Below are 25824 nucleotides of genomic sequence, written 5' to 3'. Positions count from 1 at the left end.
CTTCTGAGAGCCGGTGAAGGCCAGCAGCTGGGCTGAACACTTTACGTCATCATCCTCAGAACCGCCCTGCTCGGCCAATGTGCTCACCCCCATCGACAGGAAAAACAGGACCTTACAGGCACAGGCAGCTTGGTCGGGGTTATGTGCAGCGGGTGGCAGAGTCAGAATATGAGGGCAGTCGGGCCACTCACTGCATTGTGCCCAGGAGGGGACAGCTGCATGACAGTCTGTCATTCACAAAGCATGCCCAGCGGCAGGACCTGAGATGCAGACACCAAAAAGAGTTCTTCCACCTTCTCAGGTGACCATTGTCGAAAAAGCCGACAGCTCCAGCGTGCTGCCCAGCCCCCTGTCCATCAGCACCAAAAGCAAAATGACATTCTTGTTTGCCAACCTGAAAGACCGTGATTTCTTGGTTCAGAGGATCTCTGACTTCCTCCAGAAAACGCCATCCAAGCAGCCAGGCAGTATCGTTGGGAGCAGGAAAGCCAGCGTTGTGGACACTAACACAGAGGTGAGAAGCCCCTTGGGAGCAACAGGGTCAGGAAGAGCCAGGGCATGCATCAGCCTCCCTGCTGGAGCCTGACCCCATGGTGCCTGCTGTGGGCCTCCGCCTAGGGGCTGATGTGTCGGAGCTGGCAGGAGACCCCTAGCCCAGACCCACACTGCCCAGCAACATCACAGCCTCTCTGCTCCCCTAGCCACACACCCTGATACTCCTCACTCCTGCTGGGCCCAGTGCCCATGAGGAACCCTCTCTGGCCGTCCTTTCTGCATTGCTGCTGCGCTGAGAGCAAAGCCACACTGTGGAGGCCTGTATACTTCGGCTTTGTGCTCACGGCCTTCCCTGCCAGGCTTTCAGTCTGAAGTTCTTGCCGGTAGAACTGCAGTATCACGATCGTACCAGCCAACTTAACAGTAATTCCTTAATATCATCAAATACTGTATTCACACTTCCCCGTGTACTTTTCACGGTTTGATTATTTGAACTGAGACACACAAAAGTCACACATGTCACTGTTGATTGATAGGTCTCTTAAATCCCTTTAATCTGTGGGCTTCTGTTCCACCTAGTTCTTGTTTATTCTTCCACAGTATTTTGTTGAAGGAATCGGCGACTTGTATAGTCTCTCATTGTCTGATTTTGTTGATTGCATCCACTGCAGGCGTTTAGCAAGCTCCTGTGTCCCCTGTTTCCTTTAAGTTGGTTGAGCAGTGAGACCGAGAGCCATGATCACATTCAGGCTCAGCTGATTTTGGTTCTGGCAAGTTTGCCTGTGGGCAGGCTCAAGGTGCTGTTTACTTCCAACAAGAGATGTCGGGTGACCGGCCACCTCTCCATCTCCCTGCTACTGTCTGTCATTGAGAATATGCTTGGATCCAGCGGCCAGCGGCACGCTCATTCCATTCCTCCTTTCCTCTGGGAGCTGAAATTCTCCCAAAGAGGGAAGCCGACCCCAGGCACGGTTCATAGAGGAAAGGCAGAGTACATCTTTTACTCTTCCTTCTTACTCTCCAGTTGTCAAAATAATGATGAGTTGGTTTTCTAGTGTCTTCCATGTGTGACCAGTGAGTTTTTTGGCTTACTTTTTATTGTAATTATGAACATATGGATTTAAGCAACTTGATGTGTGTCTTTCCACTGGAATCACTATGCTTATTCTCTATGTGGCCAGAGGGGCTCATCTGGGCTGGCCCTGAGAGTCCCTGGGCACAACACTGGTCGTCTTTGATTCCTTGCTTTCTGGTGTGACAAGATGGATGTGCTGCTGCCGTCGTTGAGTCTGAATTTGCAAAAACATTTGGCGATTAGAAGAGTCCATATATAAATTCACAGATCCAGTTTCTCTGGAAAAATCAGTGCCCAGCCCTGCAGGCCCCATCTCATTGGGCAGCAGTCGTGGGAGCTGTGGGTGCACATGTCCTCAGTGCTTTAGAACCGTGTGTGGTCTGGCCCAGGCAGGCCTTTACATTGTCCGCCCCAATAATAGATGCTAAATAAATTACTACATAGATGAGTGGGTGGGAAGGGGTGGGCGGGATCAGTGTGGATTGGAGATACTAAGAAAGGTGTGGAGGAGGTTGGGCTTCATCTGGGATTTCAAGAAAGAGTGAAGTTGGATTGAGTGGCGGGGCAGTGAACAGGGTGGTCAAGCCTCCTCTGCCTCCATGAGGCCCCACACTTCCTGAAAGCTGAGTAAGCACCACTCATGGCCCCTCCCAGGCACTCAGCTTCATGTATGCAAACACATTTTATTGCATTCCTAATTAGGTGCCAGCTGCTATTCTAGGCCCCAGGAGTAGAACAGTGAACACATCGGACAGGGTGCATGTTCACTTAGAGCTAATATTCCAGTGAGGGAGACAGTAAGCAAATAAACATACAATATGTCAGGCAGTGATAAGGGCTATGGGTTGAAATAAAGCAGGATGAGGAGATGAGGAGTGCCAGAGGAAAGAAGGGGGCTCCATTTTCTCTCTGTTCCTCGTGGGTGACCTCTCTGATCAGGCAGCACTGAAGGAGAAACTTGAAAGAAGCAGAGGAACCAGCCATAGTGCGTCTGGGGCAGAGTGTTGGAGGCAGAGGGCACAGCAAGCTGGGAGACAGGATTGGGCGTGGCACGGGCTCCTGGGACCAGGGCTTAGGAGACTGACCAGGTGTAGGCAGTGAGACCAGAGAGGTGGCAGAAGGCCAAGTCACCGAAAGCCCGTAGACCCTGTGAGTGCTGCAGCTTTGACCCTAGGTGAGATGAGAAACCAGTGAAGAGTCATGACCAGAGGAGGGCAGGACCTGTTTACCTGTTAATGGGGTTACTGAGGCCGCCCATGTTGACAGTGGATTAGAGGTGCCCCATGTAGTACAGCAGCCATGTGTGGCCATGGAGCACTGGAAACCCAGCAGGTCCCAGTGGAAATGTATGGTAAGTGTTCACTATACGTGGGTTTTAGAGACTTAGTATGAAAAGAAAAACATAAAATATCTCCCTTTTTTTTTTTTTGAGAGACAGAGTTTTGCTCTGTCACCCAGGCTGGAGTGCAGTGGGGCACTTTTGGCTCACTGCAACCTTTGCCTCCCAAGTTCAAGTGATTCTCCTGCCTCAGCCTCCCGAGTAGCTGGGATTACAGGCATCCACCACCATGCCCAACTAATTTTGTATTTTTAGTAGAGATGGGTTTTCGCCATGTTGGCCAGATAGGTCTCGAACTCCTGACCTCTGATGATCCACCTGCCTCAGCCTCCCGAAGTGCTGGGATTACAGGAGTGAACCACCACGCCTGGCCACTCCATCATTTTTTAATTGATTCCTGTTGAAATGCAAATATTTTGGATGTATTAGATTAAGTCAAATATATTGTTAAAATTAACCTCGATTTATTTTAGGACTTTTTAGTGTGGCTACTAGAAAATTTACAATTACATTTGTGGCTGTCATCATCTCTCTTGAGCAGTGCTGGACTAGACAGTGGCAAGAGCAGAAGCAAGGAGGCTGGCTGGAGGCCGCCACTAGAGAGTGGCAAGAGCAGAAGCAAGGAGGCCGGCTGGAGGCCGCCACAGTAGCAGGGCACAAGATGATAGAGTCCAGCATCAAAGGTAGGAGCAGTGTAGGTGGTAAGAAGGGGTCAGATTCAGGAGATATTATTGTGGTAAAACACACATAACAACATTTACCATTAAGTACATTCACATTGTTATGCCGTTACCACCATCCATCCACAGAACTTTTTCAATTTTGCAAAACTGAAACTCTGAACCCATTAAACAGTAACTCCTCAGTCTGTACTCTCCCAGCCCCTAGCAAGCACCATTCTACCTTTTGACTCTTTGAATTGAACTATTCTAGGTAATGCACATAAGTGGAAGCATATAGTATTTTCCCTTTTGTGCCTGGCTTATTTCATTTAGCATGATGTCCTCCAGGTTCATCCCTGTTGTAGCATGCTTAAGATTTCTTTTTTTAGGCTGAATCACATGCCATTGTATGGATAAGCCACATTTTGTTCATCCATTGAAATTTGGACTGCTTCCACCTCATGGCTACTATGAGTAACACTGCTGTGAACATGGGTGTACAGATGTCTGTTCGAATCTTTGCTTTCATTTCTTTTGGGGACATACCCTGGAGTGGAATTGCTGGATTGTATAGCAATTCTATTTTTAATATTTCGAGGAACCTCCATGCTATGCTCTCTGCACCAACTATGCACCATAGATGGGTGCCAGACCACCAACTGTGACATGACTCTGTGCAGACACAGAGCCAGTAGCTGTGCTAAGGCAATGGCAGGAAGGAAAAGGGGCTCCGACAGTCCTAAGAGCCAAGGAATCCCGAAGTCACCAGAATACCCCTCACGAGAGACTACTTAGCAAATGGAAACCTCACCAAGTGAATCTGAGAGAGCCAGTGAGACTGGGGCAGGTTTCTCAGGCTCCAGTTTATAGAGGAGGCTTTTTTATTAATGGAAGCACAAAATCCTGCTTTATTTCTACCCACAGCCTTATCGCTGCCTGACATATTATACGGCTGAGGAAAGATCAGGAATGTGAGGGAAGCCCATGCGCTTGACAAAAACTTCTCTTCTGAAAGAAAAGAGCTCACCCCCCCAAAAAAAAGGGCTGGGATTGAACAGAGCAGGAACACTTGGGGTAAAGGAGAAAAGCTTCAGATACAAGAAAGAGGTGGCCGATCCTAGAAAGTACAGGAGCAAGGGCTACACAGACTGACCACTGCAGGGAAAGGCCCCTCCAGCTGTAGAGTTCAGAAAGCTACTCTGACCCACAACCGCCCATACATAGAACATCCTGCTGAAAGAACAGGAAAAGATGCTGATCACACCCTGTACAAAGATACTGTGGGGAGAGAGTGAACCAGATAACCTTCCACAGATAATGAAAGCACACCAGAAAAACATTCCTCCAGGCAGATGAAAACTGTGTCCTGATGTTTCCAAGTGATCTCAAAGGAATTAGAAAAACTATAGAAACTACTAAAGAATGGGCCAGGCGCGGTGGCTCAAGCCTGTAATCCCAGCACTTTGGGAGGCCGAGACGGGCGGATCACGAGGTCAGGAAATCCAGACCATCCTGGCTAACACGGTGAAACCCCGTCTCTACTAAAAATACAAAAAAAAAAAAAAAAAAAAACTAGCCGGGCGAGTTGGCGGGCGCCTGTAGTCCCAGCTACTCGGGAAGCTGAGGCAGGAGAATAGCGTGAACCCGGGAGGCAGAGCTTGCAGTGAGCTGAGATCCGGCCACTGCACTCCAGCCCGGGCGACAGAGCAAGACTCTGCCTCAAAAAAAAAAAAAAAAAAAAAGAAACTACTAAAGAATGGTATAAATTAAAAATGTTTAGAAAGCTCAGGTTAAAAGTGACTAGTCAACAGAAAAATATGAAGAGAGTTGACAGGACTCAGGAGGAAATTAAAAAAACACATATTTCTGAAATGAAAATCAGGAACACAAGAATGAAAATACATTAAGGTAAATAAGGAAGAGACCGAAGAAAAATGGAGTCAGACGAGACTCAAACAAATAGAGAAGAAATTGTCCAGAGAAGGGATAAAGAAGTCAGGCAAAGAAGATCCAACTTACGTATAAATTGTAGTGCCACCCCACACCCTTCCCAGAGAAAAGCGGTGGAATAACAGGTAATAGAAACCATGATTCAGGAAAACTTAGAAAATAAGCTTGAACTTGTATAGTGGAAGGGCACATTGAATGTCTAGAAAAATGAACACAGAATAGTCAATATTGACATACAATCTCATAAAACTATTCGATTTTAAAGATTTAAAAATTAGTCCAGGCTGGGCACAGTGACTCACACCTGTAATCCTAGCACTTTGGGAGGCCAAAGCAGGCAGATCACTTGAGGCCAGAAGTTCAAAACCAGTCTGGCCAACGTGGTGAAACTCTGTCTCTACTAAAAATACAAAAATAAGCTAGATGTGGTGGCACATGCCTGGAATCCCAGCTACTCAGGAGGCTGAGGCACAGGAATCACTTGAACCCAGGAGGTGGGAGACAGAGGTTGCAGTGGACCAAGATCCTGAGAGATTCCTCCTCAGAGAGGTATCAGACTTTGTGATACAGTAGCAACATTTTAGAGTAACTTTTTGGTGGGGGTTGGGCGGGGGGTGTCTCCTGGTGTGCAGTGGCACAATCTCGGCTCACTGCAACCTCTGCCTCCCAGGTTCATGCAATCTCGTGCCTCAGCCTCCTGAGTTGCTGGGACTACATGTGCGTTTCACCATGCCTGGCTAATGTTTGTATTTTTCTTAGAGATGGGGTTGAGATTTCACCATGTTGGCCAGGCTGGTCTTGAACTCCTGACCTAGAGTGATCCACCCACTTCAGCCTCCCAAAGTGCTGAGATTATACAAAGTAACATTTTTAAGATATACAGTAAAAGACGCTGTGACCCAAGGATTTTATACCCAGCCGAACTGACCTTCAGGTATAAAGACCATAGGCTGTAAAGAACATGCAGAGGAGTTCAGGGGCTCTCTCAGCTTCTGTGGAGTCTGCTGGAGGACAGACTCCAGACAACCAAGGAGTGATGGAAGCAGCTTGGGCATAAGGACTGGTGGTAGCATTGAATATATTTAGCTGTGGAATTAAGGTTAGATAGTCGGAATAGAGGTGACAGTATGTAAATGTAATAGTCTCTGATGATGGAGACATAGTACAATCAAAACCTGAGATCAGGAAGGTATATGAGGCTGGGCTTGGTGGCTCACACCTGTAATCCCAACACTTTGGGAGGCTGAGGCAGGCAGGTCACCTGAAGTCGGGAGTTTGAGACCAGCCTGGCCAACATGGTGAAACCTCATCTCTATTAAAAATACAAAAATTAGCTGGGCATGGTGGCGCACACCTGTAATCCCAGCTACTTGGGAGGCTGAGGCAGGAGAATTGCCTGAGCCCGGGAGGTAGAGGTTGCACCTCCGTACTCCAGCCTGGGTGACGGAGCGAGACTCCATCTCAAAAAAAAAAAAAAAAAAAAAAGGAAGGTATATGGAAAGTAGAGTAAGCTCACTGATTGCCTTATTAATTAAAAGTATATCCTTTTGATCAGATGTTGGCAGAGAGGGAGGACAGTGGGAAGACAAGGCCTACTAGCTAATTTCAATATTGCTTATAGTAGGGAATTGACATCTTAAAAAGAGAGGACTAAGGGAACTATATAATGGTATTAGCATAAAAGTATTACAGTATAAATATACACTTTTTGACATGGGTAAAAACTTGAAAGGGAGAAAGGAGACAGTGAGATTAAGCATCTCTTTCAAGAAGTTTTGTGTGAAGGTCAGCAGAAAGTAATGAGGTAACTTTTGGGAGGTCTGGAATTTTAACTGAAGATTAACATACATACCCAGGAGTACACATACAGTATACAACTGGATGAATCTTAGCAGAGTGAGCATAACACGTGAACAACACCCAGCTGAAGTGGGGGTGGCCTTTAGGGGAATAACAGTGCAGTTCTGTGCTGGAGAGCGACTCCTGCAGAGAAGGCAGGGGATGGGGTCCAGGTGCAGGCAGGTGGGTGGGCAGGCGGGCAGTCACCTGTGGAGGGCTCAGATTGTTCCCGTGTGCTCAGTTTAACAGGAAGAAGTGTGGTTCAGTGGGATGCAAGGATGGCAGGTGGTTTTGGAGGTTTATGTGAGGTGGTTACCTCGGGGAAGCAGGGAGGACTGGACTAGGAATACATAGGATCCCAGGCAACTCTGAGAGCCCACCTGAGGCCAGTGAGCCTGAATGTAAGGCGGGACCTGAGCCAAGCTTCTGCAGAAAGCAACCTCGTCCCCAAGCTCGGTGTCGCACTCACCGCCTCACCGGGAGCACACGTGTGCTGCGCAGCACACACCCGGCGGTCTGGCTCCTTCCCTGGCACTAAGATTTGTGATCCTCCAAGGCACCTCACAGCCTGCAAGCCCATGTGTGTCCTAGTCAGTCCCTCTGGGGGAGCTCAGGTGGGAAGCAGGATCTCCAGGCAGGCAGTCGGTCTGCACTGGGGCTGTGCCCACTGGATTCAGGCGGCTCATCATAAACATTTGTTGAAGTGGACCCAAAATCCATTTTTGTAACATCATGGGGGGCAGAGGGGTAGACTGTGGGTGTGAACCTAGCAGAGTTCTCTCTTTTTTTTTCTTTTTTCCTCTTGTATTAATAACTTTATTGAGGTAAAATTACTATGCAATACATTGTACATATTTAAGGAATACAATTTGGTGTGTTTTAACATGTATACCCCCATGAAGCCATCACCACAGTCAAGATCAGGGTTCTCTCAAAAAACACAGAATACGAAGTGTCTTAGGAGGGCGCCCAGCACATTGGCTGCTGCCCCATCCCTGGGTGCAGTGGGACCATGACCACGGGACCAGAGCCAGCGGGACGGTGTGAGGGATAGAGAGCCCAGCCCAGGCCGGAGCCCACCATGGGGAGTCTACCACCTGCAGAGCCAAGAAGCTCAGGCAGTCAGCTGGCCCCGGTCGAGCTGGGCTCTCCCACACTGGACTTTGCTTTCTGCCAAGACAGCATCACTCTCAGGCCCGTGTGGCACCGTGATGGCAGCCGCAGGCCTGGCACGCCCCCTGGGTTACCCCAACACTGTCACTCTGAGGCCCGTGTGGCACCATGATGGCAGCCGCAGGCCTGGCACGCCCCCTGGGTTATCCCAACACTCCTGCAGGAGGGCTACTCGTTTCCTTGGTGGCAACTGGGTGACGCAGTCACCCCAAACCCACCCTGAGCCCAGACCAACATCACAGGCCATCGCCCAACCCTCTGTGCAGCCCAAGAAGCATGGGTCTGAGAGTGGGCAGGGGTGTGCCTCCACGTTAGGATCGGGCCTCTCCTGTTCTTTACACTGACCTCCCTCAGAAAAGGGCCCCACAGGGTGAGCCCAGAATTCACTCCCTGAGACTAACTCGCTGGTGAGGGTGGGTTTGGTTACTGAGGACTCGGTGTCCAGCAGCCAGAGAAGAGCTGAGGGCGGAGCTGCAGCCACAGCCTCCTGCCCAACCAGACAGGCTCTTCTCCATGCACCGCTCGCCCCCATGGCCCTTTCTGCACCAGGCCCCGGTCCAGCTGTGGGTGGACAGCGCGTCAGAGGCTGCCCGGCAGCACAGTTGTTAGGTGTCCCCTTCCCTGTTTTATTTTCTAGTCTCCAGCTCCTCAGGAGGTGCCGGAGCAGCCTGCCAGCCCAGCCTCTCCCCTCAGCAGCCGACAGAGCTTCTGTGCGCAGGAGGTGCCAACCGCATCCCAGGGCCTGCTCAAGCTCTTCCAGAAAAACTCGCCCATGGAGGACCTTGGAGCCAAGGGGGTGAGCCCTGAGCGCCGGCACTCCAGCCTCCGTCCAGAGCGGAGCCCTCAGGAGGAAAGCTGGATCCAGTCCTGGGCCTGTGCCTTCCCTCAGGGCCCTAGGCTGACCACTGGGCAGTGCCCATCCAGGCTGCACCCTGGCAGCGTGGGACAGAGCAGGCACTCTCTCGGGGGCTCCACTTACCTGCTCAGTGGTGCTGTTTGCCACGGGCTCCAGGCCTCTGAAGGGAAGGGCCCTCCCACTGAGGAGCTGGTCTCCTGAGCCTTGGGAGGTGTGGCTCAGCGCGGCCTGGTCTTTCCCGGGAATCGTGAGGAAGGCCACACCTGCAGGCCAGCACTGTCTGGAGTGCTCACGAGGCTTTCGGCGTGGCCTAGGCCTTGGCACTCAGATGTGCTTCGGCCCCCAGGCTCCCTGATGCGCTTTTCCCTCAGGCCAAGGAGAAGATGAAAGAGGAATCATGGCACATCCACTTCTTCGAGTATGGGCGCGGCGTGTGCATGTACCGCACAGCCAAGACACGGGCACTGGTCCTGAAGGGCATCCCTGAGAGCCTCCGGGGAGAGCTATGGCTCCTCTTCTCTGGTGAGTGGGATGCAGCCACCCCCAGCCTCAGCTCAGCCAGTCACAGCCCCCAAGCTCTCTCCATGTCTCAGCCAGTCACAGCCTCCAAGCTCTCGCCATGTGAGCTCGTCTGGTCCTGAGCCGGCCTGAACCGATGCAATCTCAGCTCACTGCAACCTCCGCCTCTTAAGCTGGCCAGGCAGGAGCTCCCAACTTTCACATAGCCGGGATCTGGGCTCTGGGCCATGGCCAGGGGCCCAACCAGGAGGAGCATCCCAACGGACAGAGGCTGGGGGCCAGGCACTCTGCTGGCCAGGTGGTGCCCTCCTGCCCACAGTGGGAGGGAAACGGGTCCCCTAGAGGCCTCCTTTCCTTGGGACGGGCTCTGACAGCATTCACACCCGTGGTTTTCTGGAGGAGGCAAGTCAGCCACTTGAACTTTCGGGTAGAACAGCCTCCCCGGGAGCACAAGGGAAAGCTTGCCTCGCAGCTTGTGCTTGATCCCAAGTCCCACCTCTCCTCTGTGGGACACCGGTATCTCCAACCTGCCCTGTTACTGCCCCCAAAGTACCAGAAGAAGGACAGAGACAGCCGGCACCCGTGTCTCCCCAGGGGCCTGGAATGAGATGGTGACTCACCCCGGCTACTATGCTGAGCTGGTGGAGAAGTCCACTGGGAAGTATAGCCTGGCCACAGAGGAGATCGAGCGAGACCTGCACCGCTCCATGCCCGAGCACCCTGCCTTCCAGAACGAGCTCGGCATTGCTGCCCTCCGGCGGGTGCTGACCGCCTATGCCTTCCGAAACCCCACCATCGGCTACTGCCAGGTAAGGGGCCTGACAGGGGCCCAGAGACAGCATCTGCCACCAGAGGCTCACAGGAGCAGGTCCCTGTGGTCCCAGGCCTGTGTGGTGACCCGGCCTCAGGTCCCAAGGAAGGAGCCCAGCTGCAGAAAAAGACGTAATTTAAAAACAGTATTACTTGCTCATCTCATCCCCATGCCAAATAGAAGTTGTCCTCTTGCTCCTTTTGTCTGAGTCCCAGCAGCATTCGATTGTTTTATGTGTTTGGTAAAATAAGTAAACAGAACATAAAATTTGCCATGTTCACCATTTTTAAGTGTACAGCTCAGTGCTTTAAGCACATTCACACTGTTGTGCACCCGTCACCGCCATCCATCCCCAGACCTTTTGTCATCTTGCAAAACCAAAGCTCTGTGCCCATTAAACATGCCCCAACCACCATAGCAACCACTGTTCTACTTTCCATTGCTATGAACTGGACGACTGTGTCCCATATATGTGAAATAATACAGTATTTGCCTTTCTGTGCCTGGCTTATTTCACTTAGCATGATATCCTCAAGGGTCATCCATGTCATATGAATGTGTCAGAATTTCCTTTCTTTCGGGCTAGGCGCGGTGGCTCACACCTATGATCCTAGCACTTTGGGAGGCCGAGGCGGGCAGATCACAAGGCCAGGAGATCAAGACCATCCTAGCTAACACGGTGAAACCCCGTCTCTACTAAAAATACAAAAAATTAGCCAGGCAAGGTGGCAGGCGCCTGTAGTCCCAGCTACTCGGGAGACTGAGACAGGAGAATGGTGTGAACCTGGGAGGAGGAGCTTGCAGGGAGCCGAGATCGCGCCACTGCACTCCAGCCTGGGCGACACAGCGAGACTCCATCTCAAAAAAAAAAAAGAATTTCTTTTCTTTCTAAGACTCAATCATATTACATAGACCACATTTTCTTTTCTTTTTTTTTTTTTTTTTGAGATGGAATCTCACTCTTGTTGCCCAGGCTGGAGTGCAGTGGCGCAATCTCGGCTCACTGCAACCTCCACCTCCCAGGTTCAATTGATTCTCCTGCCTCAGCCTCCCGAGTAGCTGGGATTACAGACACATGCCACCTTGCCCAGCTAATGTTTTGCATTTTTAGTAGAGACGGGGTTTTGCCATGTTGGCCAAGCTGGTCTTGAACTCCTGACATCAGGTGATCCACCTGCCTTGGCCTCCCGAAGTGCTGGGATTATGGGCATGAGCCACTGTGCCTGGCCAATATTTCTATTTTTAATTTATTTAATTAATTTTTTTAGAGACAGGGTGTTGCTATGTTGTCCAGGCTGGTCTCAAGCTCCTTGGACAAGGGATTCCTCCTGTCTCAGCCTCCCAAGTAGCTGGGACTACAGGCATATGCCACCATACCCAGCTATTTTTTTTTTTTTAAGACATGGGGTCTCACTGTCTTGCCCAGACAGGCCTCAAACTCCTAGGCTCAAGTGATCCTTCTGCCTCAGCCTCTCAAAATGCTGAGATTACAGACGTGAGCTACCAGCCACCATTCCTGGGCTTTTTTTTTGAGACAGGATCTCCTTCTGTTGCCCACAGTAGAGGTCAGTGGCACGATCATGGCTCACTGCAGCCTCCATCTACTGGGCTCAATCGATCTCTCACCTCAGCCTCCTGGGTAGCTGGGGCTGCAGGGGCACACCACCACGCCCAGCTCTGTTTTGTATTTTTTGTAGAGACAGGGTCTCACTGTGTGGCCCAGGCTGATCTTGAACTCCTGGACTCAAGTGATCCACCCTCGTCAGCCTCCTAAAGTGCTGGAATTAGAAGGCGTGAGCTACTGTGGCCTGGCCTATTTTTAATTTTTTGAGGAACTGCATACTTCTTCCCCAGCAGCTGCACCATTTTATATTCCCACCAGCAGTTCACAAGGGTTTCGATTTCTCCACATCCTCATCAACACTTGCTATATTCTGTTATAGTGATGGGCATGAGGGTATTTAATTATGCTTTGGGTTAGCAGTTCTGGCAGCTTTTGGTTTTAACTCCAGGCATTTTCCTGGCTGAGTCAAATGGCATTCTGTTTGCCTTAAAGGTCTTGTTAGCAGCTAGGGCTATGTGTGGTCCTAGTTCTGTGCCCAGTGAGTGGCCTTGGTGTGGGGCTCTGGCCACGTGGCTCACCTCCACGTCAGCTCGATCACGCGTCCCACCTCCGACACCCAACACCACTTTGCAGAAGTGTAATGTGTTGATGTCCACTTTCTCTGGTTTCCCAGTGCCTTCTGACGCAGTTTGAAGGAGTTGGCCGACTCTCTGTTCAATCAGTTTCCTACAAATTGCCTTTTGACATTTCCCGGAGTTGGGCAGGGTAGTTTCTCATTACCAGATGCCCAGCACTCCTGAAGAGGCAAACTTGCTTGTAGGAGGCCATTAATCTTTACCATGAGAACCTGAAAAATAATAAAAATAACAACAACAAAAAGAAGGAGATCATGTGGGCCCTTTTAGGGAGGGGGCAGCTGGGAGGGGTAGGGAGAGACAGTTTAATTTGCTGGCCAGCAGTGCAAGCCTTCCCCAGCTGTGTCTGCCCGGCAGGCGATGAACATCGTGACCTCGGTGCTCCTGCTCTATGGCAGTGAGGAGGAGGCCTTCTGGCTCCTGGTGGCCCTGTGCGAGCGCATGCTGCCCGACTACTACAACACCAGGGTGGTGGGTGAGTGTCCCCAGGTGCCGCCTTGCCTGAGTCTCCAGGTGCCTGCTGGTTCCATGAGGGCGGCAGCCCTTCCCAGGCCAAGCTCCAGGCTTCACGTGGTTCCCTAGGAGTTAGAGGGTAGTATTACACATTCGGTGATTTATAAAAGTCCCCTCAGAGCCTAAGTTCCTATGTATCTAACTTTCTGTCAGCTTTCCGATTATAGAAAATTTCAAACATCAAAACTAGAGTGTATATCCCCCATGTAACCTGATGCTCAACTTTACTGAACTCACATCCAGTGAAATCTGTTACTAAATGGAAATGACTTGCAAGAGTATTTAATTAAGTTCATGTTTAAGTGTGTTATCCGGATGTCCTTCCCCTGCCGTCTGGTGTTTGGAGTTACCGCTCTTAGAGCCCTTCAGAGCTGCATCTGTTCACAGTCATCAGGGTGGGACACAGTCACTGAGGGCGCTGTTTACCTCTCATGCCTCAGGGAGAAATCAGTATTTCCCCCAAATACAATTCAAGTGTAGTGGAAGAAATAGTTATTTCGCCCAGTGGTTTGGAAGCTGTAGAGAGAAGACTTGAAGGGTTTTTTCGTCCTTGTTTTCTCCCGGCACTCCAAGTCCCCTTCAGCCCTCACTGAAAAGCTGGCAATGCCGGAGTGGCCAGGGCTGGTAGGCTGCAGGCGAGGGCCCACCCAGGCCATGGGGTGGGCTCACCATCAGCCTCACTTATCCTGCCCGCAGGAGCCCTGGTGGACCAAGGCATCTTCGAAGAGCTCACAAGAGACTTCCTGCCGCAGCTCTCAGAGAAGATGCAGGACCTGGGGGTGATCTCCAGCATCTCGCTGTCCTGGTTCCTGACCCTCTTCCTCAGTGTCATGCCCTTCGAGAGCGCTGTGGTCATCGTCGACTGCTTTTTCTATGAGGGCATCAAGGTGATCCTGCAGGTGGCCCTGGCCGTCCTGGACGCCAACATGGAGCAGCTGCTGGGCTGCAGCGACGAGGGCGAGGCCATGACCATGCTGGGCAGGTGACATGCCGGGCTCCTTCTCCTGCTAGGGGCTCGCAGCAGAACCCCTCACCAGCCATGGGCACTGTCCAGTCAGCCTCCAGTGACTGTGTCTGCGAAGTGCCAGGCCGCAGCTGGACCCGGGGGTGCTCTGGGGTCAGGAGCCGTCTCCTTTCTAGTGGGAGATGAAGCAGCGCTCAGTGATAGGTGCCAGGAGGAATAAAGCAGGAGCTGTGGGCAGAGCACGCTGGCTGGAGGGCCGCCGCTCAGATTGGGGGGTGGGGATGCTTCTCCTAGGGGCAACCCAGAGCCAAGATCCAGTGACCACAATTCCAGTTGGTAGCACAGCTGGGCATTTCATGTCCACCAGGTGGTCCTGGTCATAGCTCCCCAAGCTCAGCTGCAGTGCAGACCCCACGCCCTGGAGGGAGCAGGCCTGTCCTGGGCCCACTGGAACAGCTGGATGAGCTGATGTCCTGCTAGTCACGCCAGAGGCCCAGGGTCATCCCAGCCCCTCCACGCGCTCCTTAGTCCCCACATCCCATGCCTTGCAGATTCTGTCTGGGATCCAGTCCCTTCCCCCCTTCCCTTCAGCCTGCTGCCTCAGCCCAGGCCCACCATGCCCTTTCCCTGGGGTTCCCCTCTCAGGTCTTTCACCTGCCTGCATCCCAGGACTCTGATCAGACCTGGCCCTCCCCCTCGCCTGGGTCCTCTGTACAAAAGCACTGTCTGAGCCCCCAGCCTGGCCTTCATGCCCTGGCCCCTCCTGGCTACCCTCTGCCCTGCCCTGAGCTCTGTGCAATCCCACCCTCCTACATAGTGTATTTGTCTGACCTAGAATGCCCCCAGCCCCCGGGAACAGCCTGGGACTCTACCACTTGCCTGTGGCCAGGCCAGGTGCTGCCTGGGACTGTCTAGATCCAGCAGAGTTGTCACCTCCCTACTGTGGGCCTAAGTAGCTTTTGGTTCACACTGATGTCAAGATACTCAGCCTGTGGCCGGAGTCTGGCTGGTTTTCCTGCCCCTTCCTACAAGTGGGTGGGGCCTCCTCCAGAGCAGGGGATACTATCAGGGCCATGGGCATGGGGAATCAGCTACCTCCTCCCAGCTGAGGTCAGGCTCAGCCCAGAGAGCCAGGGAGGCCATGAACTCTGCCGGGGCTAGGGCAGCTGACCGAAGTCGGGCTCCATCCCCAGGGCTGTGTCCCTGGAGAAGCTGATTCCCTGAGCTGCAGCAGGCCTCCCCATACCTGACTTTCTCCTGCGACTCAACCTTTGATCCCTGAATCTTCTTGGCCAGGGCGAGAAGGTCCCACGTCCCCAGGGTCCCGCCAAAGGGAGGAAGCTTGTCCTTCCATCTGGTTAGGGCCTGGGGTTATAAAGCATTCCTGCCCAGGGGACCCCCCCACTAAGAAAACAGCCTGGTGTCCTCAGGGTTAGTGCTCAGGCCTTGTTGGGAGCACTGCCCTGTAGAGAGCTCCCAAGCTTGCTGGGGGCCCTGCCGGGGCACACCTCTGCCCTCCTGCAGGGTGCCCAGTCCTCAGCACACTCCTTGTTAGGAGTCTGTGTAAACATTGGGTCCCTCCGCATCACCCAGCTGTGGGAAGGAGGCTCCCTCTGCCTGGGCATGGTCTGGACTGTTGTCCTCTGCCTTTTGTAGATACCTGGATAATGTGGTCAATAAGCAGAGTGTCTCTCCTCCTATCCCACACCTCCATGCTTTGCTGACCAGCGGCGATGACCCCCCTGCAGAGGTGGACATCTTTGAGCTCCTGAAAGTGTCCTATGAGGTCAGCATCCAGTGGGGTCAGTTTGGCCAGGCCACTCCATCTGGCCTGTGGGTTGGGGTAGCTACGGGCAGGTGGCGGCCCTCTGCCCTGCAGTTGGCTCGATCTCACCAAGTCACCTCTGCCTGTAGAAATTCAGCAGCCTGAGGGCCGAGGACATCGAGCAGATGCGGTTTAAACAGAGGCTGAAAGTGATCCAGTCCTTGGAGGACACAGCCAAGAGGAGTGTGGTATGGGTGCCAGCGGGGCTGGGCGGGGGCTGGGCCGGGGGGCAGCGGAGCCCTCTCCACAGAACAGGGCGGGTGCAGGGCTCCACCGCACCCACTGTCCTACACTGCTTTGGTACGTACATCATGGTAGGATTCATGGGACCAGATCCAGGGGTTTAGGTGGGAATGTGGGGAGAGGTCCCAGTCACTTTTCTCTGCTGGTGGGTGAGTCACCGGGAAGCTTCTCAGATGGCTGCCACCCTGACAGCCACATGCCCTCTGGGCCAAGCCCGCCCAGCTGGCTGTGCCATGTGTTCCCTGCCCCACTCCCAGGTGGCGGCAACATGCCACCACCCTCCACACACCCCAAATGCCATGTCTCTGCCACAAGCTTCTGTCCTCGTTTCTGGAGGGGCCAGGCCCTCCCTGCCACCCTGTACTGCAAGACCTGTTCGTGGTCTCTGCCCCCAAAGGCAGGGACTTCTTCCATTGTTTCCACACTCCCAGCCCTCCTGCAGGCTTGTGGGACACGGTAAAGACATTGGGTCACAGCACCAGAGACTGGCTGCTTCGGCCAATTAAAACAAAGGAGCACTGGCTGGCAGGTTCGAGGGCTCCTTCTACGGAGCTGGCACCAGGGTCTCCGCAGGGATCCGGATGATGGGAGGCAAATGAGCATTCCTCACCCTTCAACCTCAACTGTATGTTGAGGAGAGAGGCTCCCCCAAGCCCATCCTGGGAAGGAGCCCAGGAGTGTGAGCTGACTGGTGGGTGGGGAGTCAGGGATGGCTGTGGGCCTTGCCCTCTCCTGAAGGGTCTGCCCTTGAGTGCTGGGCCACTGAGAGGCGGTTCACACCCTTGCCTTCATCTGCTGAGGATACTCCCACGGAGTGCTGTACTTTCTGTGGCAGGAGCTTGTGATCCAGCCATACACCCTGTTTCTCCTTCCTTCTAGGTCCGAGCTATACCTGTGGACATTGGTTTCTCAATTGAAGAGCTGGAGGACCTTTACATGGTGTTTAAGGTGACAGCTCAGAGCCAGGGCAGGACCCCTTCCTAGCTTCCTAGCTTCCTGCCAGAAAAGAAATAGATCCAACAGTATCCTCTTAGAAACAGAGGATAGAGGCCGGGCGCGGTGGCTCAAGCCTGTCATCCCAGCACTTTGGGAGGCCGAGACGGGCGGATCACGAGGTCAGGAGATCGAGACCATCCTGGCTTCCTGGCTAACACGGTGAAACCCCGTCTCTACTAAAAAAATACAAAAAAACTAGCCGGGCGAGGTGGCGGCGCCTGTAGTCCCAGCTACTCGGGAGGCTGAGGCAGGAGAATGGCGTGAACCCGGGAGGCGGAGCTTGCAGTGAGCTGAGATCCGGCCACTGCACTCCAGCCTGGGTGACAGAGCGAGACTCCGTCTCAAAAAAAAAAAAAAAAAAAAAAAAGAAATAGAGGATAGAAATAGAAATAGGGAATAGAATAGAAATAGAGAAATAGATCTAAGTGCATCCTCAGATGCAGTTGCCATGAACCTCATGTGGTAGAATCGAATCCTTCTTGGAGTTTAGGCAGGACCTCTTAAATGGCAAAAAATCCATTCAAGTCATCTTTCACAGAAGAGGGAATGCGTTGCCCCTGTAACTGAAAAGTCTATCAATGCAAACTTCAGACATGGCTGGATCCAGGTGCTCAAATGTGCCGTCAGGCTCCCCCACCTCTGATGTCCTCTGCACTGCTTTTCCTACAGTGCCAGGACTGTTGTCACAGCTCCAGGGCCATACTCTCTTCTCAGTAACTCCAGTGCGAAGATAATTTTTCTTGCTCTTGTGCTTTTAGCAAGAGACCCAGCCTTGATAGTTGGAATGACTGCCTTTCTGTTCTTGTTACCAGTTCACATCCACCTCTCCAGCTGCCTCAGGTTCTGTGCTCAAGGTGGCCACTGGACTGTGGCCCTGGTGTCACAACGGTTGAGCCAGCTCTGCCTGCCTCCTAGAGAGGTCACAGGAGCGAGAGCAAGCCTCGGGCCTCTTGTTTCCCTGGAGCCCTGCCAGGAAGGCTCAGCCCTTCTCTGGGGCCAGCAGACCAGCTCTGCCCTCTGCAGGCTGCCAAGGACTCTGTCAGCCAACCCCCTCCCCATCTGTTAACAGGGGACTGATGATACCCTGAGAGCTTTCAGGAGGTGCTGCGGTGTCTGGCCAGTGCTCACCAACCCAGGGCTCCGCAGGCTTGGATGGAGGGGGAGGGTGGACACATCACCAGCCTAGGGGTCCCCTCCACCCACAGGCTTAGCGGCTGGGCCATCTCACCAGACTGTGTCCCACAGGCCAAGCACCTGGCGAGCCAGTACTGGGGGAGCAGCCACACAGTGGCCGGCCGTCGGGACCCCAGCCTGCCCTACCTGGAGCAGTACCGGATTGATGCCAGCCAGTTCCGGGAACTCTTTGCCAGCCTGACACCCTGGGCCTGCGGCTCCCACACGCCTGTGCTGGCAGGTCGCATGTTCAGGCTCCTGGACAAAAACAAGGACTCGCTGATCAACTTCAAGGAGTTCGTGATGGGGATGAGTGAGTGCCTGCAGGGCCTACCAGGGGCCGACCCTCCCTTACCCTTTCCCAGGAAGCCTTCCAAATGCCAGCATCTCCTGTCTGTCCCCACTGCAGCCAGGAGGGGGCTGCTTGTGCCTCTAGCCCTAGATACGGGAAGAACAGTTTACCCACAGGAGCCGAGAGGGGGTCCAGCAGGAGCCTTGCCCGCTCCCCTCCCACATGCAGTCTGGGGCTGCTAGAAGCTGGTCTGCCAGCCCCAGGGAAGGGCTGAGCCTTCCCAGCAGGGCACCAGGGAGACAGGAGGCCTGGGACTCACCCCGTGACCTCTCCAGGAGGGAGATGGGCAGCGCAGGCTGTGAAGAGGGTCCCACTCGTACCCCGTGGAAGGGGCTCTGCAGCCATCTTGCCAGCCCCAGCCCCTTCCCTGGCCTTCTCCACAGGCGGGATGTACCACGGGGACCTGACAGAGAAGCTCAAGGTGCTCTACAAGCTACACCTTCCCCCAGGTGAGAGCCTCCTGCCCACTCCCCAGCCAGGATCTCCCACTTGTCCGGAAGTTCAGCTGCAGAGGATAGGCCTCTGTGGGACTGTGGGGCCTTAAGGGGGCACAGCAGCTCCACAGGCTGGAGTTTCACATTGGAGGAGAGGGAACGGGAGCTTGAGCACCTGACAGAGGTCTAAGAGCAGGGCCTTGGCCTGGGAAAGGACATGGAGGAGAATCCCACGGGTGACCGGGCACCACTGGGAACAGAACTCCCACCGAGGAGGCAGCTGGACCCAAACCCCACGAGGAGGGCCATGAGTGGAGCTTCAGGGCTGGAACCAAAACTGCTGCATTAATTTGTCAAGTTTCTTAAGGGTTTATTCCCAGAGGTTCAGCTGGAGAATCCTCACATGGCCATGAGGAGGGGCCACTTCTCTCCGGCCTCGCAGCGGTGCTGGAGCCGAGTAGGGCTGCATTGGCGACAGGCTGTCTGGGGGCTCAGCAGGGGTGGCTGCATGGACAGTGCTCCAAGGAGGGGTCATCTCCGTCATCATAGAAAGAAAGAAGGGCGAGGCAGGTGGAAATCCTGGGCCAGGCGCTCTGCTCTGGCTGGACCTGCCCCCAGGTCCCTGCTGTCGCTTGCCATCTGAGGTCAGCAGCTGCCCTCAGAACCAACCCTGGGGATTTTTAGAGTACTGGGGCTGGGCTTCACCTGAGAAGATTCTCTCCTGATTGCCTGTGATGGGGCCCAGACCTGTGATTTTTAAAGCTGACAGGCCATTGCTCTGTGCCTCCGGGGCCGAAAGGCTCTTGACACAGCTGTTCTCGTTTGTGGCTGGCTCACCACAGAGGCTCTGGTGGGACAGACCCCACTGGGCCTAGGTCCCAGGGTTGAGAGCATGCAGGGCTACCCTGAGACTCCTGAGCCCCCTCAGCCTGCCCTGCCCTGTCCTGTCCAGACACAGAGAACACTTGGGCTCTGGTGGGCTGCGGCCCATGCCCTGCCACAGTCACCCAGGACCATGTGATCTGCAACCCTGGGTACTGCTTGGTGACTTCCAGCAAAGACTGCACTGAATGAGGCAGGCCAGCACACACGGCGCAGCACGGCCTCTGAGCTACCCAAAGAGAGAGCAGCAAGCTGCCTGTGCATGGCCGGTCTCTGTGTGCCCATAGAAGCATGAAACGCCCCCAAAGGGTCCACTGGCCAGATGGTCAATGGGACAGGAGGGCAGCTGCCATTCACTGGACTCCTAATTGTGTTGATTGGATTTTTACCTGGGATATGTATTTCCTTTTCAAATACAATGTAAAAGTCAGGAAAGCAGATACTTGGGCGCAGTGGCTCACGCCTGTAATCCCAGCACTTTGGGAGGCCGAGGCGGGCGGATCATGAGGTCAGGAGATCGAGACCATCCTGACTAACACAGTGAAACCCTGTCTCTACTAAAAATACAAAAAATTAGCCGGGCGTGGTGGTGGGCACCTGTAGTCCCAGCTACTCTGGAGGCTGAGGCAGGAGAATGGCGTGAACCCGGGAGGTGGAGCTTGCAGTGAGCTGAGATGGTGCCACTGCACTCCAGCCTGGGCCACAGAGCAAGACTCTGTCTCAAAAAAAAAAAAAAGTCACAAAAGCAGCTGGGCACGGTAGGAGGCCCAGACAGGTGGATCACTTGAGGTCAGGAGTTGGAGACCAGCCTGGCCAACATGATGAAACCTGTCTCTACTAAAAATACAAAAATTAGCTGGGCATGGTGGTACGCACTTGTAGTCCCAGCTACTTGGGAGGCTGAGACAGGAGAATCACTTGAACCCAGGACGCGGAGGTTGCAGTGAGCCAAGATCATGTGACTGCAGTGCAACCTGAGCGATAAAGTAAGACTTCTTTTCGGCCGGGCGCGGTGGCTCAAGCCTGTAATCCCAGCACTTTGGGAGGCCGAGACGGGCGGATCACGAGGTCAGGAGATCGAGACCATCCTGGCTAATATGGTGAAACCCCGTCTCTACTAAAAAATACAAAAAACTAGCCGGGCGAGGTGGTGGGCGCCTGTAGTCCCAGCTACTCGGGAGGCTGAGGCAGGAGAATGGCGTAAACCCGGGAGGCGGAGCTTGCAGTGAGCTGAGATCCGGCCACTGCACTCTAGCCTGGGCGACAAAGCGAGACTCCGTCTCAAAAAAAAAAAAGTAAGACTTCTTTTCAAAAAAAAAAAAAAAAAGGAAAGTAACAAATAACCAATCATCACCATCAAAACTATTACTGGGCACTGTAATGGGCAGGTGGTAGGACTGGCCAGGCTTGTGGGCGGGGAAAGCAAGCCTCTGCCCAGGGCTGGAGGGAACTAACTTTGAGGGGATCTCCTTGTTTCCTCCTGCCCTCACTCTGCCTTCTCTCCGGGCACAGCTCTGAGCCCAGAGGAAGCCGAGTCAGCCCTGGAGGCAGCCCATTATTTCACAGAGGACAGCTCCTCAGAAGGTGAGTGGCCACTGGACCTGACATGCCCAGCCAGCACCCTGCAGCCACCGCAGCCTTCCTGCGGGGCTCGGGCAGTGGCCAGCAGTCCCACCTGGGCTCAGGGAGCAGGCTGCATGGGGTTCTCCCCAGGGGACCATGGGCTGGGCCCTGCCATGCTGGCGGGGGCTGGGGCCGCCCCCTGTGGATGTCCTCACTCCTGTTTCTCTTGTGTCTCTGTCTTCCTGGACCTTGGCTCCTCCCCCCTCTGCCCCTCTGCCTCTCCTCTGCTGTCCCTTCCAGCATCTCCTCTGGCCTCAGATCTGGATCTTTTCCTGCCCTGGGAGGCTCAAGGTCAGTCCCTGGAAGGCAGGGGCGCCCCCTGTACCTCCTGACACTCTCCTGCACTATCAGGAACCCTGGAAGCTCTTTGTCCCAGGGACCCCTCTGGGACTTCATCCTGTGGGGGATGAGTCCTGAGAAGGACCCAGAGCGAAGCCGCTCTTCTGCATCGCCTCCATGTCTGCTGTGGGTGGGGAGTAAATAAGGCCCCCACACTAGGCACCAAGCAGGCCCCGGGCATGACCTCTGCGGCCACATGTTAGAGAGATTCTGTCTTCATGTGAGTAGAAAAATACAAAATGCTATCGGAGCGTGTGAAAGACAGCGTGGCTGAGTGGAGGCTAGAAAGAAAAGTGGATGCTTTCCTAGGAAAAATCTTCATGCTCCACATCACTTTTTTTGTTAAGGAAAAACACGCATGTTGAGTGCCTGTTAGAAGTCATCCCTGTGCTATGTTTAAAGCCTGTTGGGACCATCTGATCCCAGGTGATGGGAGCATTCTAGGCCCTGGGCTTGGGCAGTCGAGCTGGTGACATGCAGCACACTTGCAAAACTGACCATAATGCCACCTGGTGATTTCATGTGGGGGATAATGCACACCAAGGAACTGGCTCAGAAAACCAAAAATAGTGTGTACCAAGATGCCCATGGCAGTCCTGGTGACAGTGGCAGAGGCTGACTTGAGCTTGAGGACCTTGATTTCAAGGACAGGAACTACAGAAGCAGGTACACCTTCTGTTGTACGTGGAACCAGCAGGCCACTCTAGGCTTGTCCCACATGCTTCTGGGAGCGGCATGGTGGTGCAGAGCCCTGGCCTCAGACCGCACATGGCTCCCAGGAAGCAGGGCTTCCATTCCAGGGTGAGATGTCTGAGCCCAGGGAGGTGTACCCTTCACTGCCACCACACAGCCAGCAAGAGCAGCTCAGAACTGGGTGCTGCCGACGTGCCTGAGGTGCCCCCACCAGCCACACTGCCTCTGGGGAACAGCTCCAGGAGAGCTGGTCGGCTGCTTCCCTCCTCAGGTGCATGTTCCCACACAGGGAGTATAGTGTGCGCCAACTCCAGCAAGTGTCGTCCTCCCCGAAACGCTGCACTGAGCACAGGAGCTGTGCACAGACAACCCCTCTAACAGGCACAGCAGGCACCGGTGGAAGGCGTCACTAGGATTCCCCTGAGTTCTAGCAGGAACTATAGAATTCATTAGTCCTCAGACTGGTCTGTAGCCCGCATCATTGTTCACTTCAAAACTAGCATGTTGAGACTTGTATTCATTTGGAAAAGAGGAAGTGAGCGTTTGGCGGCTTTTGTTTTAACCCGACCAAGTGCGGGAATGCTCAGGCCCTTGCTGTGGTGCCTTAGGGCGGGGCGGGGCGGGCCAGGCAGGAGGCATGGCATGGGGGACCTGCCCCCAGGGCCTGGCCTGGGGCAGGCTGTACAGAAACACAGACTACATCTCTCAAGGACCCCAGGAGCTTGCAGTCCCAACAGCAGAATGTTCTCCATGTTCTTTTTATTTTTGCGTTTGTCCAGAAGCACTACCACAGGAAGAGCAAGAAGGAAGTAGCGGTGAGGATGTCCAGGAAAAGAGAGGAGGTACAGGCCATTCTCTGCTGCTGTTCTTAGAGACCCCAGCATGGAGGCACTCTTGCTGGCTGGTCTTTTCCCCAGTCACTGCCAGGGAGCCCCCTACCCTGGGAGATGGCGGATGCGTCCCCTGATCAGGGAGCAGGCCTCAGGGTGCACAGGAGGCTCTGCGCTCTCCACCAGCCCCGCGGGCACCCAGCCAGCCCCACCCTCTTGCCAGCTTCTCTCCAGCTGCCCTGGGACTCCTCATCCGAGGAAGGACAGTGTGGACCACTGTCACCAGCTTCGGTCCAACCACTTCAGCAATTTAGGGGAAACCTGTGGCTGTTGTGGGTTGTTTTCCCATGACCGCCTTCCCAAATGCCAGGGTGTTTTGTAACAGGCTCCGGTAGCTCCATGCGGAAGACGCCCGCCCTCCTCTCCCTGCTGTCAGCCCCCAGCCCTCTCTCTCACATGACGAAGACGTATCTCTTTCCTCCTAACCCGCAGAGGAGAAGGGGACCAGCTCTCCGGACTATCGGCACTACCTTCGAATGTGGGCCAAGGAGAAGGAGGCTCAGAAGGAGACGATTAAGGATCTTCCCAAGATGAACCAGGTAGGCTCCATCAGAGCCCACAATAGACATTTCTGGAGAGTTCTGACCAAGACTGGGCCCTCATATCACAGCACCCACAATGCAGCATCTCCTGGTGGGTGGGAAGGCTCCTCCCTGCCTCTAGAGCCCGTTAGTCCTAGTTGCCAGTCAGTGATGGTTCCAGAAAGACAGGAGGCCAGTTGCTCCAGGGCCTTGTACAGGGGCATGTTTCCGTGGTGACCGCTGTCCAGATTGAGGGAGCGTCCGTGAACCAGGAGCCAGAGGCTCGTAGGCTACCTTTGACAAGAATGCGTTCCACGCCCTGCAGCCTCCCAGCGCTGCCCAGGGCTCTGCACACGCAGGCTCACATGCACCCTCCACACCCACTCTTCATTCACTGGTCTCGCAGGTCAGGAGCGTGGTGTCTTGCCAAGGGTCTCACAGCCAGAAAATGGGAGACCTCAGCTTCAAACTGCAAGTGTTAAGCCAAAGGCAAGTCCGGAGCACCAGCCTGACCATGGCCCTTGGGCCAGACCCACAGCCTAGCTGTGCCTAGTAGGAGACCCTGCAGTCTGACCAGTCCCCCGGCAGTCCTGGACAGTGGGCACCACGTGTGATGAGGATTCTTCCCATTCTTGAGCCAGGGGACCTAGATGTGTGGCTTAAGGACCTAGCACCCACCCTCGTCAGGACCCCCCTCCCCAGCTGACCCAGGCTGTACTTTCCTCACCATCACCTTCTAAAGAGCTTCATTTGGCCGGGCGCGGTGGCTCAAGCCTGTAATCCCAGCACTTTGGGAGGCCGAGACGGGCGGATCACGAGGTCAGGAGATGGAGATCATCCTGGCTAACACGGTGAAACCCCGTCTCTACTAAAAAAATAAAAAAAACTAGCCAGGTGAGGTGGCGGGCGTCTGTAGTCCCAGCTACTCGGGAGGCTGAGGCAGGAGAATGGCATGAACCCAGGAGGCAGAACTTGCAGTGAGCCGAGGTCCAGCCACTGCACTCCAGCCTGGGCGACAGAGCGAGACTCTGTCTCAAGAAAAAATAAAAAATAGGCCGGGCGCGGTGGCTCACGCCTGTAATCCCAGCTCTCAGGAAGGCAGAGGCGGGAGGATAGCTTGAGCCCAGGAGTTCGAGACCTGCCTGGGTAATATAGCGAGACCCCGTTCTCCACAAAAAGGAAAAAAAAAAAAAGGAAAAAAGAAAAAAAATAAAGAGCTTCATTCAAGGGCTGAGTTGAGGTTGCTTCTGATTAAAGCCAAAGGTGATTCTAAAACACAACGGAGAAGTCCTTGTACTGACTGGATTTAGAGTCGTGGTAGAAATCCATCTCCCTGTGCCAACAGAACAGACCTAGAAACAGGGAGGCTCCAGGTCAGACCGGCACGCTCTACGTGCTGAGAAAGGCAGCTAGAGGGGAAAGCCTTTTGAAGAGCTGTGTGGCCTTGGTCGAGCCACT

At 53.9% G+C, this 25824-nt stretch overlaps 1 protein-coding gene across 4 annotated transcripts in view; it reads left to right on the top strand.

The window, feature by feature from the left end:
* The window catches only part of TBC1D9B (TBC1 domain family member 9B), a 42334-nt gene that overhangs the window by 14307 nt on the left and 2203 nt on the right, over positions 1 to 25824 (top strand). Inside the window, exons 7-21 of one of the 4 annotated variants that reach the window (XM_015141637.3) lie at positions 302 to 514; positions 9171 to 9329; positions 9761 to 9911; positions 10503 to 10717; positions 13276 to 13393; positions 14128 to 14413; positions 16052 to 16181; positions 16310 to 16408; positions 17343 to 17411; positions 18705 to 18945; positions 19368 to 19433; positions 21813 to 21884; positions 22164 to 22214; positions 23735 to 23797; positions 24278 to 24384. In XM_015141637.3, the coding sequence (XP_014997123.2) occupies positions 302 to 514; positions 9171 to 9329; positions 9761 to 9911; positions 10503 to 10717; positions 13276 to 13393; positions 14128 to 14413; positions 16052 to 16181; positions 16310 to 16408; positions 17343 to 17411; positions 18705 to 18945; positions 19368 to 19433; positions 21813 to 21884; positions 22164 to 22214; positions 23735 to 23797; positions 24278 to 24384 (2040 nt within the window). Of the gene's footprint in view, positions 1 to 301; positions 515 to 9170; positions 9330 to 9760; positions 9912 to 10502; positions 10718 to 13275; positions 13394 to 14127; positions 14414 to 16051; positions 16182 to 16309; positions 16409 to 17342; positions 17412 to 18704; positions 18946 to 19259; positions 19434 to 21812; positions 21885 to 22163; positions 22215 to 23734; positions 23798 to 24277; positions 24385 to 25824 lie in introns of all 4 variants that reach the window. The other 3 variants (XM_028850009.2, XM_028850011.2, XM_028850010.2) reach the window with 3 other exon arrangements.

Source organism: Macaca mulatta, chromosome 6 (genome assembly GCF_049350105.2).
Source record: "Macaca mulatta isolate MMU2019108-1 chromosome 6, T2T-MMU8v2.0, whole genome shotgun sequence".
NCBI classification, from domain to species: domain Eukaryota; kingdom Metazoa; phylum Chordata; class Mammalia; order Primates; family Cercopithecidae; genus Macaca; species Macaca mulatta.
This window is presented reverse-complemented; position numbering and strand designations above follow the sequence as displayed.